The following is a 14,228-nucleotide window of genomic DNA, read 5'->3' as shown; positions in this document are numbered from 1 at the left end:
ATATGCATATGATTAGTTGAATAATAATGATCTAATTTAGTCTTTGAATTATGAACGTATAGGAAATGTCATCATCGGACGACGGAAGTCTCCCGGGAGAGTGCGACTGGTGCCACGATGATCGAGGTCGGTGCGACAGGCCTCACCTGGACGATGGTCGGCGCTTCAGCATTAAGCTCGAGGAGACCTTCGAAGTTGAAACGGTATGCAACGACGACAAGTGTTTTTTTAATAATTAATCATGACTTCAACTATTTCAACGTGTAATTTTCATCTTTTACAATTCGAGTATAGTTTATCCCATGCCATGCAAGACGCTATGTCTTGGAGAGGATGGATTTTGAAGACCATGAAAATTTTGAAACGAAGAAAATTCACCTAAGGACCCATCATGATGTGGATTTTGAAGTAAAGTTGTATAATGCTGAAAGCGTAACCCATTTTGGTTGCAAAAATTGGGAAGCATTTTGCAAATTGTATGGTTTTGATGAGGGTATGCTTGTCACCATGGATCTTGGTGATCCTGAAATTGAGCAAGACAATATGGACATTTGGGTCCTTGTTGATACGCCTCCAGTTCTACCGCTATGTGAGTTTCTCAAACATAGTTAATTATTAACTAATTTATATTGTTCATTTCAAAATAGTTGACAGCTTATTTCCATTGATAGCTTATTTTGAAGTATCAAAGAATGTGCAGAAGATGGTAGATAGAACTTACTACACCGATGGCTCTGAGTTAACTTACAAGGAGAAAACTCATCTGGTTGGATTTTGTAATGATCTTGAGAATTACAATATCTACAATCGAACTCCTCAACATTATGATCAATACGTGCCACTAGTGCACGTGTTGAACTACGGTAACTACCATGGAGATACCCTGGTAAGATTTTTTACTATTACGACATCCATGCATATTTTTGCATACTTCTAAAACTAGTACATCATTGCTAACTACGAAGTTATTACTATGTTTTTCAACAGAGAATCCCAGAGGATTGTGTGCCTCATTTGATGTATCAGAATGGCGGCAGCCTTCGTGTTTTGAACATATATCCAGGTCATCCTACGAATCTCAACTGTCCATACCGGATTTCTAAAAGAAGTGGAGACATGACAATCAAAGAATGGAAAAAATGTATGGACAGTCGTAATGAGCTTCTTGGAAGCAAAAGGAAGCGAAGCGCAAGAATTGGAGACAGGATGATCTCCATTCTTTATAATGGAGAGTCAGGGTCTATATTGTTTTATGCTATTTTACCTTAAGTGTGTTTAGGTCCTACCTGATACTGATGATCATGTGCTAAGAACAATTATGTAGGGTTGGGTTCGATGACTATGAGGATGATGATCGTATGACTTATTATTAATAACGAGTAGAAGTTGTATGATGATGCTTGATTAGTAGGACTTGTTATTATATATGATGATGTATGATGCGAGCATGCATGAGTTATTATATATCTGCGGGGTGAAATGAACATAGCAGTAGCGTTGGTAAACCAAGGATGAAGATATAAGAAAGGACACTTCTCTCTATATTAGCTAGCTAATAACAACCTAAAAATAACCCCCTAAACCCCTAAACCTTAGCTCCAGCCAGCTCCTGACGCGTGGAAGCCTTTTGGTCCCGGTTTATGTCATCAACCGGGACCAAAGGCCCCCCTGCCTGGGCTGCCGGCAGCGGCCACGTGGAGCCCCATCTGTCCCGGTTCTGGTTTGAATCGGGACTAAAGGGGGGAGGTATTAGTAACGACCCTTTAGTCATGGTTCATGAACCGGGACTAAAGGCCCTTACGAACCGGGACAAATGCCCTGTTTTCTACTAGTGGAGATTGTATAGCAAGATTCCTGAATTTGACGAAAAACAGCAAGACTCAACTGGGGGCAAGTGAAGGTTTGTAACATATACACAATTGATGCAAATTGGTAGAACTGTTATTGACATCCCAAATAAAATGATCTTCAAAGAACTTATGTGCTTCTATGTTTAAGGACTGACTTCTCATCCTTTTCATTATAGTAATGGTTTCGAGGAGCTCAAAGCCTTGGGAATAGGAAAGAAAATAAAGAGCAAATCATGTTCTTCTCATCCTTTTCATTATATTAATGGTTTCGAGGGAGCTCAAAGCCTCCGGGCACAGGAAACAAAATAAAGCAAATCTTGTTCTATGGTCAACAAAACAAAGTCGCGGGAATTCTCACCAGAAATTCCGGCAGCATAACGCATCGCAGCATACACAATGGCGCTACAAATCGCTCTCCACGGCCATCTCTTCTAGTAAATATTTTTGCCACTGTTCCACATGGAAGGACGGACCACCGCCGACTTCGATCTCCATGCACAACGAGTCAACGGCCCTATAATAAGATACAATTATTTTCTTTTGACCAATCCCAGTGTTGGCAAACCAAAATCTTGCCACAATAGGATCAAAACAAATGATCCCATCAACTGCAGCACACAACCAAAAAATGGCAAATTCAATGACTATAGTAAAAAGTATCACATTTGTTACACCAAGCTTTCCTATATATTCTAACAGAAAGAAAGAAGTGGACATTAGCTAATAACACTTGTTAGAACCATGGTACTCAATTTGGTTTGCCTGTTCAAACTAGCTAATCTCTTGTGTTCCTTTGAAAATGCAGCCAAGTTTAAGTTGGGTGTTTGATTTTCATAAGTAGACAGGTTCCTACATAGTAGCCAAATGTTTGCACAGACTTGTAAAGATTTTTTGACTCCTCCGCTGATCATTTTAAACTGTTGCAGTTTAGGTTTCCGAACACAGAGTTTGGCTTGCAACTTCACTCTTGTCTATACACACACTAAGACACACTTGTACTGATTATCTATATGTATTGAGCTGCAGCAAAGCTGTCATTCTTCTGAATTGGTGGGAAATTAACAGTATAGATTCTTATGTCATGTGGATCAGTTGTTTCCCCCCTTTTGTGGAGGTAACAATGGTGAGACGAGCTTTTGGGGGGGGGGGGCTGATGACTAGAGTATGCTCTGGTTTCCAGGACAGATTAATTCTAGAAAGAGTTGCAGCACAATGTACTAACCTAGTTTTTTTTCTTGTTGCTTTTACTGGTTGTATGCTTGTCTTACCAAACTCATAGTCTTTTCTGATTGTACCGATGCAACTTGCCATCGACTGAGATAATACTAGTACTAACCTAGTGGTTGCTAACATTTTCTGCCCTGACCTAGTATGCATCAACCACATGTGCTTACTAAATCAATTAATCACTTTAGACATATGTCTAGATGCAAGAAGAAATTTCTTTTGACCAATCCAAGTGCTGAGTTGGCAAACCAAAATACTTACATCTTACCACATTTGATCTAATGAGAAACCACCTCCTATTCTAAAAGAATGAACTGAACTGTTGGTAATAATGTTTTATTTATTTGTTTATTACCTAGCACGCAAAACCTAAGATCAAGTGGGAACATTGCATGAATAGCAAGTAAAACGGGCCCAAGAGATGTATATGTATGTTCCCCCTCTTATGGGTCTCTACTTTAGAGTCGGCTGGAAAGAGTTTTCAGCCAATCAACAGCAACACTAGTATAGCATCAGAGGAAAAATCAGTGTTAAGTCAAACAAGCTGCACTAGTATAGCATCAACAACAGTAGTATGGCAGCAGCTGCGGTGACTTATAGCAGTAGGATCAACAACAAAGTATAGCATCAACAGAGTATAGCCACAACACCTAACTATATCATCAACAAGAGAGTATAGCATCAACAGCAGTAGTTCAGTGGCAGAAGCGGTAGTCTTGAAATAAATTCAGACATTACTTAGGTCACTTATAGCAGTAGCAGCAGGAAACACACCTAACTACTGTATAACATGAACAACAGAGTATAGCATCGACAGCAGTAGTTTAGTGGCAGAAGCGATAGTCTTAAAACAAATTCAGACATTTCTTGGGTCACTTATAGCAGTAGCAGCAGGAAACACACCTAACTATAAAGTTCCTTATAACTTACTGTGATCGAAAACTTGTTTACTGTTAAAACATACACTACTTACACCAAAATGCATAGTGTAAGTAGCCAATAAAACATCACTGAAAAACAATCCCTAGCAAATTACTTGGTGTGTGATAGTGTCCAGCCAATATGTTCCAAGATCAATGGCTTTAGCTATTTCTTTAAACCGGTTAATAGGTTCCCCGGTAGTAACATACCTGCATCCAGATCCTGCTAGGTAGCTAGCCGTTGTCTGACGAATTCATCTCTGCCTGCCTGCATGTCACCTAATTAAGTAGAACCATGTACTACACCGCAAGAAAGAAAACTCATTAGTTTGAGTAGTGCCATATATCCCAAGATTTTTGACTTTGAAGAAAGAAGGTTAATTAGATCGAGAGAAACGATGTGAGCTTACCGCCAGAGGACAGATCAAACCCACGGGCCCTCCTGACACGGTCCATCAATGTTGTTGTGGGCAGTGCATCATTGGAACAGCCTGGCACAACTTTGGGTCTCCATGTATGTATGTGTTGTAGATGAGGCAAGGTGAGGAGCAATTGGAGAGGAAGGGGAACGCGGGAGGAGGGACTGGATGGAGATAAATAGAGAGAGGAGGGCAGGCAAGAAACGCGGGGAGACGTCGGATGGGGGGTCGATCTGCGTGACACGAGGGGGAGTCCGATGGATGGCATGCGGCAGGAACGAGAGGGAGGGATTAACAGAGCGCCTGGTTTCGAGGGAGAGAATTAATCCCTCTTTCCATACGAGGAGTAAATAATAAATAGAGGAGGAGGGATACGAGGAGTAATAGATGGATAATACTGCAGGGAATCCATCAAGCCTCGTTTGGTTCATAAGTCCTATGACTTTTTCTAGTCCCAACTAAAAAGTCCCTAGTCCTTAAAAAGTCCCTCCCTGTTTGTTTCCAGAGACTAAAAAGTCCCTAGTCCCTTCCTAGAGGTTATTAAATGACCATGTTACCCCTAGTATATAGAAAAATAACAATCAAACAACACCATGGGGTGGCGGGCCAATGGGTGCATGGAGGGGCATTGTTGGAAAAGTCCCAAAAAAGACTCTCCTTGAGAGTCTTCTTAATTTAGTCCCAAAAAGCAACTTTTAGTCCCTAGTAGTCCCTCCTGTTTGGTTAAAAAATCTCTAAGAGGGACTTTTTCTAGTCCCTACACCAAAAAGTCTCTGGAAACAAACACCCCCTCAGACGTGACCGGACTAATTCCTTCCTTCCTCTCTACGTAGTATCTATCCATCCTTTTTATTTTCCTTTTTTTAGGGGCTAGTATATATCTATCTATCTTTTTCTTATTTTTTTGCGACAATCTATCCATCTATCTTGGAATGTAAGCAATATTAAGATATGCAACAACATATATAATGGCATCGACCGGCATTGACGAGTGTGGTTGTGTGTGTTTGCTTGCTGCTGACTGGTTTCTGTACGTACTTCTGTTGTTGGCTGACTGTTGTTTCTCTAATGAGTTGGCCAGCCAGCCAGCCAGACACTTGTTTCTTCTTTCCTTTTATCTTTCTTTCTTTACCATGTCAATTTGGCAACAATCCAGTCACCGAAAGTAAAGGATTTTCTTTCTGTATTATGCTAGATGGGTCATCTTCATTCACTACAACTTGTTCAGAATTTTATGCTGGCAACATTTGAAACGAAGAAACATGGGTCTTCAGAATGTCATCACTCAATCATTGCTACTTCGCTCAACAATTCACACACAAGTAAACAAAGACTTCACTAGTTTAGCTTCACAGTCAAACAGCACAGAGCACAAAGTACAACTTTCACGTCCCCGAAAAATATGACGATATACAACCCATCATCGTCGCGTGCTTGCTGTTGGTGCAACTTTTGAATACAATTTGGAAAAATATAGGATCACATAATAAACACAACTCTTGATGACAGATTTTCCAATCAACATATGCAAAGCATTCTAGTAGTACATCAGAACAAATCAACTTACATATTGAGGACTACGTAATATATGGCTCAAGGCGTATCAGAAATTAGCGGGAGCCAAAGTCTTGCGAGTGAAGGCGTATTTCTTATGAACCTGCCCGCATCTGGATAGAGAAAGAATTTCATGAGCCGTGAATAAGACACGAGTCAGAGTCAGCAAGCAACAACATGGCGTCTCTTTTAACTAACTCGTCAATATTTGATTTAAAGGAAGGAATTCCATATTATTTTTAGAGGATTTGGATTCTTACAAACTTTTTCTGTATAAATAATTTGACTCATAAGAATGAAATCCTTGTGAAAATTTCTTAAGAATTGCGGGAAAAAACAGTGCATTTCTTATTCCAAAGTCACGGGATTACAATCGGTAGCGACTAGTTCAACAATCGAAATTGCTTCACACACGACACTTTATGCACGTTCTGCGGATGATACTTCGTCCACAACAGCGCTAGCATCAACTAAGAAAAAAACAATTGACTCCTGCATGCACATGCCGCTGCCAAGTAGGATCGTCTGGAGTCGGCCACAACTTTATCGTCTGTATAGCAGCAGCCTTCAGCAATACAAGTAGGAGTATAACTCGCAAAAAAAACAAGTAGGAGTATGATTAAGCCATCACGCAATCTTGTCCCCACTGCAACCAAAATTTTCTACACGGTCTGCAATATTGTTTTGTTCACGGGAAATCTTAACGGGAGTAAACACCCTGTCTTCCAACAACCGTTTAAAATCGACTATCAAAGGACTGTATGTTGTTTTGTCCAATGTGTCGCCCTTCATTGCAGCTAATGAAGTGGTGCAATCAGATTGGAGTAATGCTGATAAGGTAGTCTGTCGGATCGCCAAACCAACCCCCTCCATTATCACATGTAACTCAGCCTCTAGAGCCTCATTGTAGAAGTACAATCGTCTATATGCTGCAAAGATCACAACTCCATTATCATCCCCCAAAATCTTATCGGAACCTGCCGAGGCATTTGCCTCGGGGCGTCTTCGTTTGGGCATGTGGAATCGGTCGTTCGACACTTATGGTGATTTCCCTTTAATTACTTCCTCGACTGTGAGTTGACAAAGTTGGAGCAACGAGATCGGTACCTGCTGAAAATAAACACGACACCTCCATAGGAGGAATCGATTTACCGGGGGTAATCTCATTCACATATGCCACAGACGGGCGCAGGTCGGAAACCAGTCTGAATTTTTTACAAATCGACCATATATTTGCCACCATTTACTTCTTTTGTGTACTCATAGATGATTTAATTTTGCCATAAGAAAACTCTAATTTTTCCTCAATGCAAAGGCAGAGCTTCTTCCATGTTTCTTTAAAATAAGAAATAATTTCATTGTTTGTTATGATATTACAATAAAGCTTCACCATCCGTATTTAAGAATAGCGTTATTGCAGGAGCAAAAGACAGCCCCACTTTTAGTTTTTGTAACGTGTGATCATCACTGTGCTTTCAAGAACAGATATGCAAAAAGAATCATTCATGTTCCACAAAAATGCCAACAGAAGTGGGCTTCTTTTTTATTTCTCTTTATTATCCTGCCCACATATAATACATAGCTTACAGTGTCTATGACTGGCTAGACAATATTAGCTGTGCCTTCAGCAACAGTTATTTTTTTTGTTCTTCAAGAACATATATGACTAGCTAGACAATATTAGCTGTACAAGTTTTCCAATTTTTGTCAGAACTGGGCCTGGCAATTACTCAGCAGGTTTGTCACCATTTAATTCTTTTTGGTGTACTATAGATGATTTAATTTTGCCGTAAGAAAACTCTAATTTCTCCTTAATGCAAAGGCAGAGCTTCAGCCCTGTTTCTTCAAAATAAGAGATAATTTCATTGTCTATTATGATACTATTATACAATAGAATTTCACCATCCATATTTAACACCGTGTTATTGCAGGAGCAAAAGACAGTCCCACTTTTAGTTTTTGTAACGTGTGATCATCACTGTGCTTTCGAGAACAGTTATGCAAAAATAATCACTCATGTTCCACAAAAATGCCAAGAGAAGTGGACTTCTTTTTTATTTCTCTTTATAGTGCCCACATATAATAATACATAGCGTACATTACTCTCGGACATGGTTTGCATAAAACATGTCAACAAATAGCTCTACATCCAGAAGACTACAGGAGAAACTGTCTGGAGATGCTTAGAGACTACATAGGAGTTAGTGTGGTGGCGCGTGGTTTGCAGTTGTCCCCTACGATCATACTTAAGACCAAACATGCTCAAGTGGAGCACACAGCCGTCACGGTCACCGAAGGCGCACTTAAACTCCACTCCCTCGCGTAGCACAGACTCCACAAGGCAAAAGCTGCCGTCGCCCATGTAGGCGAGACTGGGCCTCGCAAATGCCAGCCGCCTCTCCGAGTCCTTGTGGAACAGCTTCTCCTTGGTCACCTTCCACTCAAGCTCCACCGCACTTGTGCTGCTGCGGGAGGCGACTTCACAGGAGCAGATGTACCCGTCCTTGTGAAGCCCGACCCATGCGTCTAGCCCGTCGTCGTAGTGTGCTTGCCCTTGGAATGGTAGAGCCCAATCCCCATGCAACCTCCACTTGGAAGTCCTGGTGTCGAAGGAGAAGGTGCCCTTTGGAAGATGATGATAGCGTATGTCGTGCGCGGACATGAATATGGTGTGCCCGTCCGGGTGCAGTGCGTAGGAGGTGATCACGTCATCCATGGCGAATGGTGGCGGTGAGGGCACGCTTTTCCAGGACCACCTCATGGTTGGGCTCGGCCACGGCTCATCCTTGTCCATTGGCGCCCACGACATGGCCTCGAAAGAGTGCTGCTCGTGGACATGGCGATGTGTCAACGCGTACATCATGCCACCGGCGGCTACGGTGAAGGTGGTCCTGTCGATGAGTCGAACCGGTGGACGGGGGCCCATGGTGAGCCCAGCCATCTCGGTGTCGAACACGAGGGTGGGAGTGTGCGGACAGCATGGGTTGGTGGTGATGAATATGTTGCTGTCCATGGCGGCGAAGTCCATGTGAAGACGATTTACCGGTGCGGCTAACCGGAGAGCAGCAGGGTAAGGGAACCCATGGTGCAGGTCGGTGGTGGCGTCCTGCAAGGCGTCGATGTCGATCTTGTGGATGCTGAAGCCCTTGTGCCAGTCGTCCAGCACCAGGTAGAGGTGCTTCTTGGGCACACGGCGCGGCCTTTTCCCGGTGCGGTCGGCATTGGGTTCCGAGAGGTGACGCTTAGACATGTCTCCGCCGGTCGATCTTCCCGCACTAACTGGATCTAAAGATTGAATTTTTGATTCTGACGGAGGTTACGAGCAGGGTTGCCAGTAGAGGAGAAGAAATTTATAGACAAACGGAAGGGCAAGGAGGAGGCGACAGATCTAACCTGACTCACAGCCGGGCTCGGATTGCATGCAGATAGCCAATGGCAGAGTGCCTAGCTAGACCCCGAGTCGGAAGGAGCAGAATAGGGGTCAGCGCCTCACCGCCTCACCGGAGTTGCCGTGCCGTGGTCGCCGGAGTCGTCGCCGCCGCTCTCGTGCTCCACGCGCCCGTGGACTGCTTGAGTTGCCAGGCCGCCCATATGGCTAGAAAGAAGGCAGTTGAGACGCGCCGCCCCTCCCGTGGTCGCCAAAATCTTGGTGTGGCCGCGCCACCCCTCCCGTGGTCGCCGAAATGTTGATGTGGCCGGCGGCGCGCCGCCCCTCCTCTGCTTCCCATCTTTTTTTCCTTTTCTTTTTTGCGCGTGTGCTATTCTTCTTCAGGCGCCTGAAATTCGGTTCAGCCCATTCCGAGGGATAGCCTACCTAGGCGCACACATGGGCCCGTTCCGGGGTTGAGCCGGATTTTTTTTGGACAGATTTAGATAAATTCTCCAAATTTGCTAAAGAAAAGATAAATTCTCTAAGAGATCCTAAAAAGGGATAAATTCACTAAAAATACTCCCTCTGTAAAACTAGTGATTTTAATGCTCTTATATTTCTTAAGGAGGGAGTACATATTACCGGGCGAAGCCACCAACAGATCAAATACATATTAAAGAATGTTACCCAAAATTTATAAAGTGTTCATAGATTAAAACAATGTCCATGCATTCTAAATGGCTTTCATGTTTTTTTGAAGTTTATTTCTAAAATGATTTAAATTTTAAATATATTCAAAAAATATAATAAAACGTTCCTACATTATTAAAAAAATTGGCCCATTTTTCAAAAGTACATGGTTCTTTAAAAATTACATATTTAAGAAATGCTCGTGAATACTTTAAATTGCAATTTTAAAAATGGTCATGATCTTTCAAAATTGATCCTTTAAGAAAAATGTTTAAAATGGCCGCGCTGCAGAACATGGAGGCGCCGGCATCCAACGGTAGGATCTCCAGTCCAGTGGCTTGGCACGCGCGTTGAAGAGAGAAACGAGAAAAGCTCGTCCATGCCTCAAGTTGTAGATTATTGAGTGAGTATTGACTGTCCGATTGATATGAATCGGCTTTCAGATTCAGTAAAGAGAATGAATGATTAAACTGGCAGATCTTTGAGTCTTGTAAAGATTCTGAATATGTGCAAGTGCAGATAAACTTGTCTTCAGAAGGGTGAAAGCCAACCTTTGTCTTCACGCAAGATAAACTTAAGCTATGTCTACAGACTGAATCTCTGCTTAAGCTACCACATTGGTTTTTAGACACCGGAAGCTCTGCTTAAGCATTGAAGGAGAAGGAAAATCTGTACAGACTGAAATCCAGCCAAAGGGAAGAAAAACTGTGCAGATCTTCCTTCTCCTTTGGCTGGGTTTCAGTCAGAGCATGCAGTTGAAGCATTCAGAGCAGTGGTTGACACCCATGGATGAGAGATGCCAAAGGCAAACCAGGTCTGTTTAGCAAAAGGGCACTCCAGAACTAGTTTTTCTTACAGTAAGGTTTCCAGAACAAGATCACAAAGCGAGCAGCCAAGCATGCATTATCATGCCGTGCGGCCATCCTCTAGCTCTCGATCAGCCTATCTGCAGTCCATAATCTGTTTTGAAGGAGCAGAAGGAAAAACCTCATCTTACCTTCAGTTTTTCAAACGGGCCAAAATTTGTGACTGTTGGTGGTGTTATGAATCTGACCAAAGAAAGAAATGGGCATCATAGGCTGACCAAAGAAATGGTGTCCTCAAGCACAAGATTTCGAACCAGAATCCAAGTTGTGATGAAGATATCCATCTGATCCTAAGAGGAGAGGAAATAAGCAAAATCTATGAGGGCTCCCACGTCTGATCGCAGCCCAAAAGGAAACATGCTCGCCATTATCAATCTGAATTTTGGTACAAGAAGAGAGGAGGTGCTGAGCAGCAGCAGCTTGATCTGAAGGTGTTATACTAAAGCTGACCTCAGGTCTTGACTCCCCTTTTGTGTTTTGAGAATCAATTCACTAACTCAAGGAAAATTTTCATAGCTTTTCCATTTGAGAGAGAGAGAGATGATCTGCCAAAAAGATAATTTATCCTGCTGCAGATGACAGGAGGTGATTTTGTAGTTGTACACTCTAGTGCATAACTGACATGAATCAATCATCAAGACAATAGGTATATCATGGCATTATGAACAATACAGCCAGAAAAAAGACATACACTTCAGATGATATTCCAATGCAGAGTAAAATGCATGCATGTCAAGAGGGTCTAGAGATCCACCACGCCAGCATCACAAAACTATCATGGCATTAGGAACAAGTTCACAACAATACCACCAGAAAGAAAGAATATATTGATTTCAGGTGATGTTCCACTGCATACTAAAGGGCGTAAAGGACATACACCAGTCATCACACACAAGTGCAGAGTGTCCACTACAAGGACATCTCAAAGAAGGGCAAGATTTCTACTATACAGCCCAAAAAGAAAAGAAGAATATCAAATCGCTATCCGTTTTCTAGTTACAAGCTGTGTTCAAACACAGCACCAGGCCTCCAGCCTTCAGCCTTCATTGCATTAGACCTATCCATGATGAAATGGAAGGATCTTCGCAGAAGAGCTAAGGCTGCTATTGAGATTTATAGCATGCCTTGAATCATGTGCTGCCATACACGAGTTGATGTACAGAGAGTGCGATGGTCTTCTCTCAGATGACGGAAGCATACTGTGCACAGAAGTATAATGTAGGATGCTTTCACATACTGTAATTCATAGACAGGTGACTAAGGTAACCACCCTAGTGCAGCGCCCTTTGAAGATCAGACAGCAACCTGCGGGACTCATTCATAATCAGGTAGATAGCGAGCCTGCAGTGGCTTTTTGCCGAGTGACGGAAGGAGTTCATCAATAATCTCAAAAGTCCTCTAATGTCATCTTCATATTCAAATCTATGGCCAGCTTCATCCTCGTAGGTTAATGTATCGTGAAGAAATGAACATTGCAGGCCCTTAGATTTCCATCCCCTGTAATGTCCCAGAGAGTTTAGCAGATCTTCTCCACCAGTGGTATCTTTGACTTTCCAGAATAGCTGAAACAATGAGACAAAGTTTCCGTATCCTTGATATGGCTCCATCAGGTCAATATGGCTGCAGAGCAGGCTGCCATGACACACGTTCACTCCCTGGGAGATGATCCTTAGCCACTCGGTCAGATCAAATGGTAGCTTCTGACCATGAAATACCTCCTCTACAACCATATGAACAAATTGGCGATAGTCAAGGTCCCCGGCAGCTTCACTGTACTCCACTATCGCGCCCTCGGCCAGACCATCAAGCTTGATGGAGTCATCTTGATAGATTTGGAAGTTCTTCGAGGAAAACTTTCCAGCAAGAGCAAAGTGTTCATGATGGAGCTTGACAACTTTGTTAAATGAACGCATCAAAATCACTCTGCTGCGAAGCTTTGATAACTTCAGAGTAGTCGGTATCATTATGTTAGATCCTTCTTCGCAGCTCAGGACAGCTCTACATCCAGGGAGCTCACAGTACTCATGCATCTTGTACCTCAAAGAATAATCATACAAACTCTCTGTGTCTTCGATCTCTGTCGCACAACTGAGGTGCCTGTGATGAGGATGAAAATTCAGCCTCCTTGAAACTCCGAGCTTGTTCCTAGCACTACACTTCAGGATTTTAGAGCCCGTTGACTTGCAGTTCCTGTAACAGTGATAAAGATTGAGTAGAGTCCTTCCGAGGTGCTTTCATATGTGCTAATAAAATGCATGACCACAATAATGTAATAAATAAAAATGTAAGGTAAGGCATACCCATACCTTACAGGGGACTTCTTTGCTGTTGGTGTCATTATGTTTTCTGGAGAAATCAGATTTTCAATAATTCCTTTTGGTTCAGTAGCCAATAGCCTGCTTTCTTTAGAACAGCTCTCAACCCAATCTATTGAGCTCACTTGCTTTAACTCCGACTCCCACAAGATCCTTGCCCCTGCTGGGATGTTACCCTACCAAAAAATATGTGAATACCATGATTTAAAATATTCGGGTTTTAGATAATTCATAAAGTGATATGAGCGAATACTACCTTGACAATTATGTGTGTGGCCTCTTTATAGTGAAGTCCTGTAGCAAGTGCTCCACCAAGAGACTCAATCTTTTCCTTATAAGCTGCAAAGTCCTGCGCATGCAAGATAGATATTCAAAAACTATTAGCCACTGTTGTAGTTTATTCCAAAAATGTGCTCCTGTAAGTTTCTCGGAGAAAAGAACTGGGTGACTTGGACAGAACAGATGATGTTTGCAAAATAAAAGTGACTATATATTGCTTCTATACCATGTAAGGAAGCCAGCATACCAAGTCCAAAATAGATGTGTTTTCTCAAAAAATAACTGCCATTAGTGCGATTTATCTGCTTTTAATTATGAAAGTACTTTATATTGCTTCGTTTTCACAAAATCAGCCGCATTGCACTACTGCACTTGCATTTTTGTGTAACAGTGACATGATTCTACGTCTAAAATGACTGGCCAATACTTTTGCAACCACATATAACAAATTAACATGTTCAGATTAATTGCCACAATGTCACAATTTAGGATTTATCCGCGAAGCGCGTTGAAGTCCTCTGATGTTGATATTTTATTTGAAAAGAATGGCAGAGAAAAAAGTCTCATGGTCTGAATGAGAAGCAAGCAGATTTTCTTAAGGCTTTGTACGGTGAGACTTTGTTTGTACTGCTTGGTCACCTAATTAGAACTAGGGGAAAGTCCCCATCAGACAAAACGATGAAAGGAGAAACCGAGTGAGAAAACTCTGAATGAAAAAACTTGAGGACACTGATGCTT

The 14,228-nt window shown here is 42.2% G+C and overlaps 2 protein-coding genes across 2 annotated transcripts; both read right to left on the bottom strand.

Annotated features, from left to right (window-relative positions):
* Positions 1-7,971: 7,971 nt before the first annotated feature.
* On the bottom strand, positions 7,972-9,220 carry LOC125524311. Its single transcript, XM_048689383.1, has one exon. The coding sequence runs from the start codon at positions 9,218-9,220 to the stop codon at positions 8,114-8,116; it is 1,107 nt and encodes a 368-aa protein (XP_048545340.1). The 3' UTR covers positions 7,972-8,113.
* Positions 9,221-12,167: 2,947 nt separating this feature from the next.
* LOC125519026 lies at positions 12,168-12,926 on the bottom strand. The gene has a single exon (XM_048683911.1). The coding sequence runs from the start codon at positions 12,924-12,926 to the stop codon at positions 12,168-12,170; it is 759 nt and encodes a 252-aa protein (XP_048539868.1).
* Between the last annotated feature and the right edge of the window lie 1,302 nt (positions 12,927-14,228).

This window comes from Triticum urartu, chromosome 7 (assembly GCF_003073215.2).
Source record: "Triticum urartu cultivar G1812 chromosome 7, Tu2.1, whole genome shotgun sequence".
NCBI lineage: Eukaryota > Viridiplantae > Streptophyta > Magnoliopsida > Poales > Poaceae > Triticum > Triticum urartu.
This window is presented reverse-complemented; position numbering and strand designations above follow the sequence as displayed.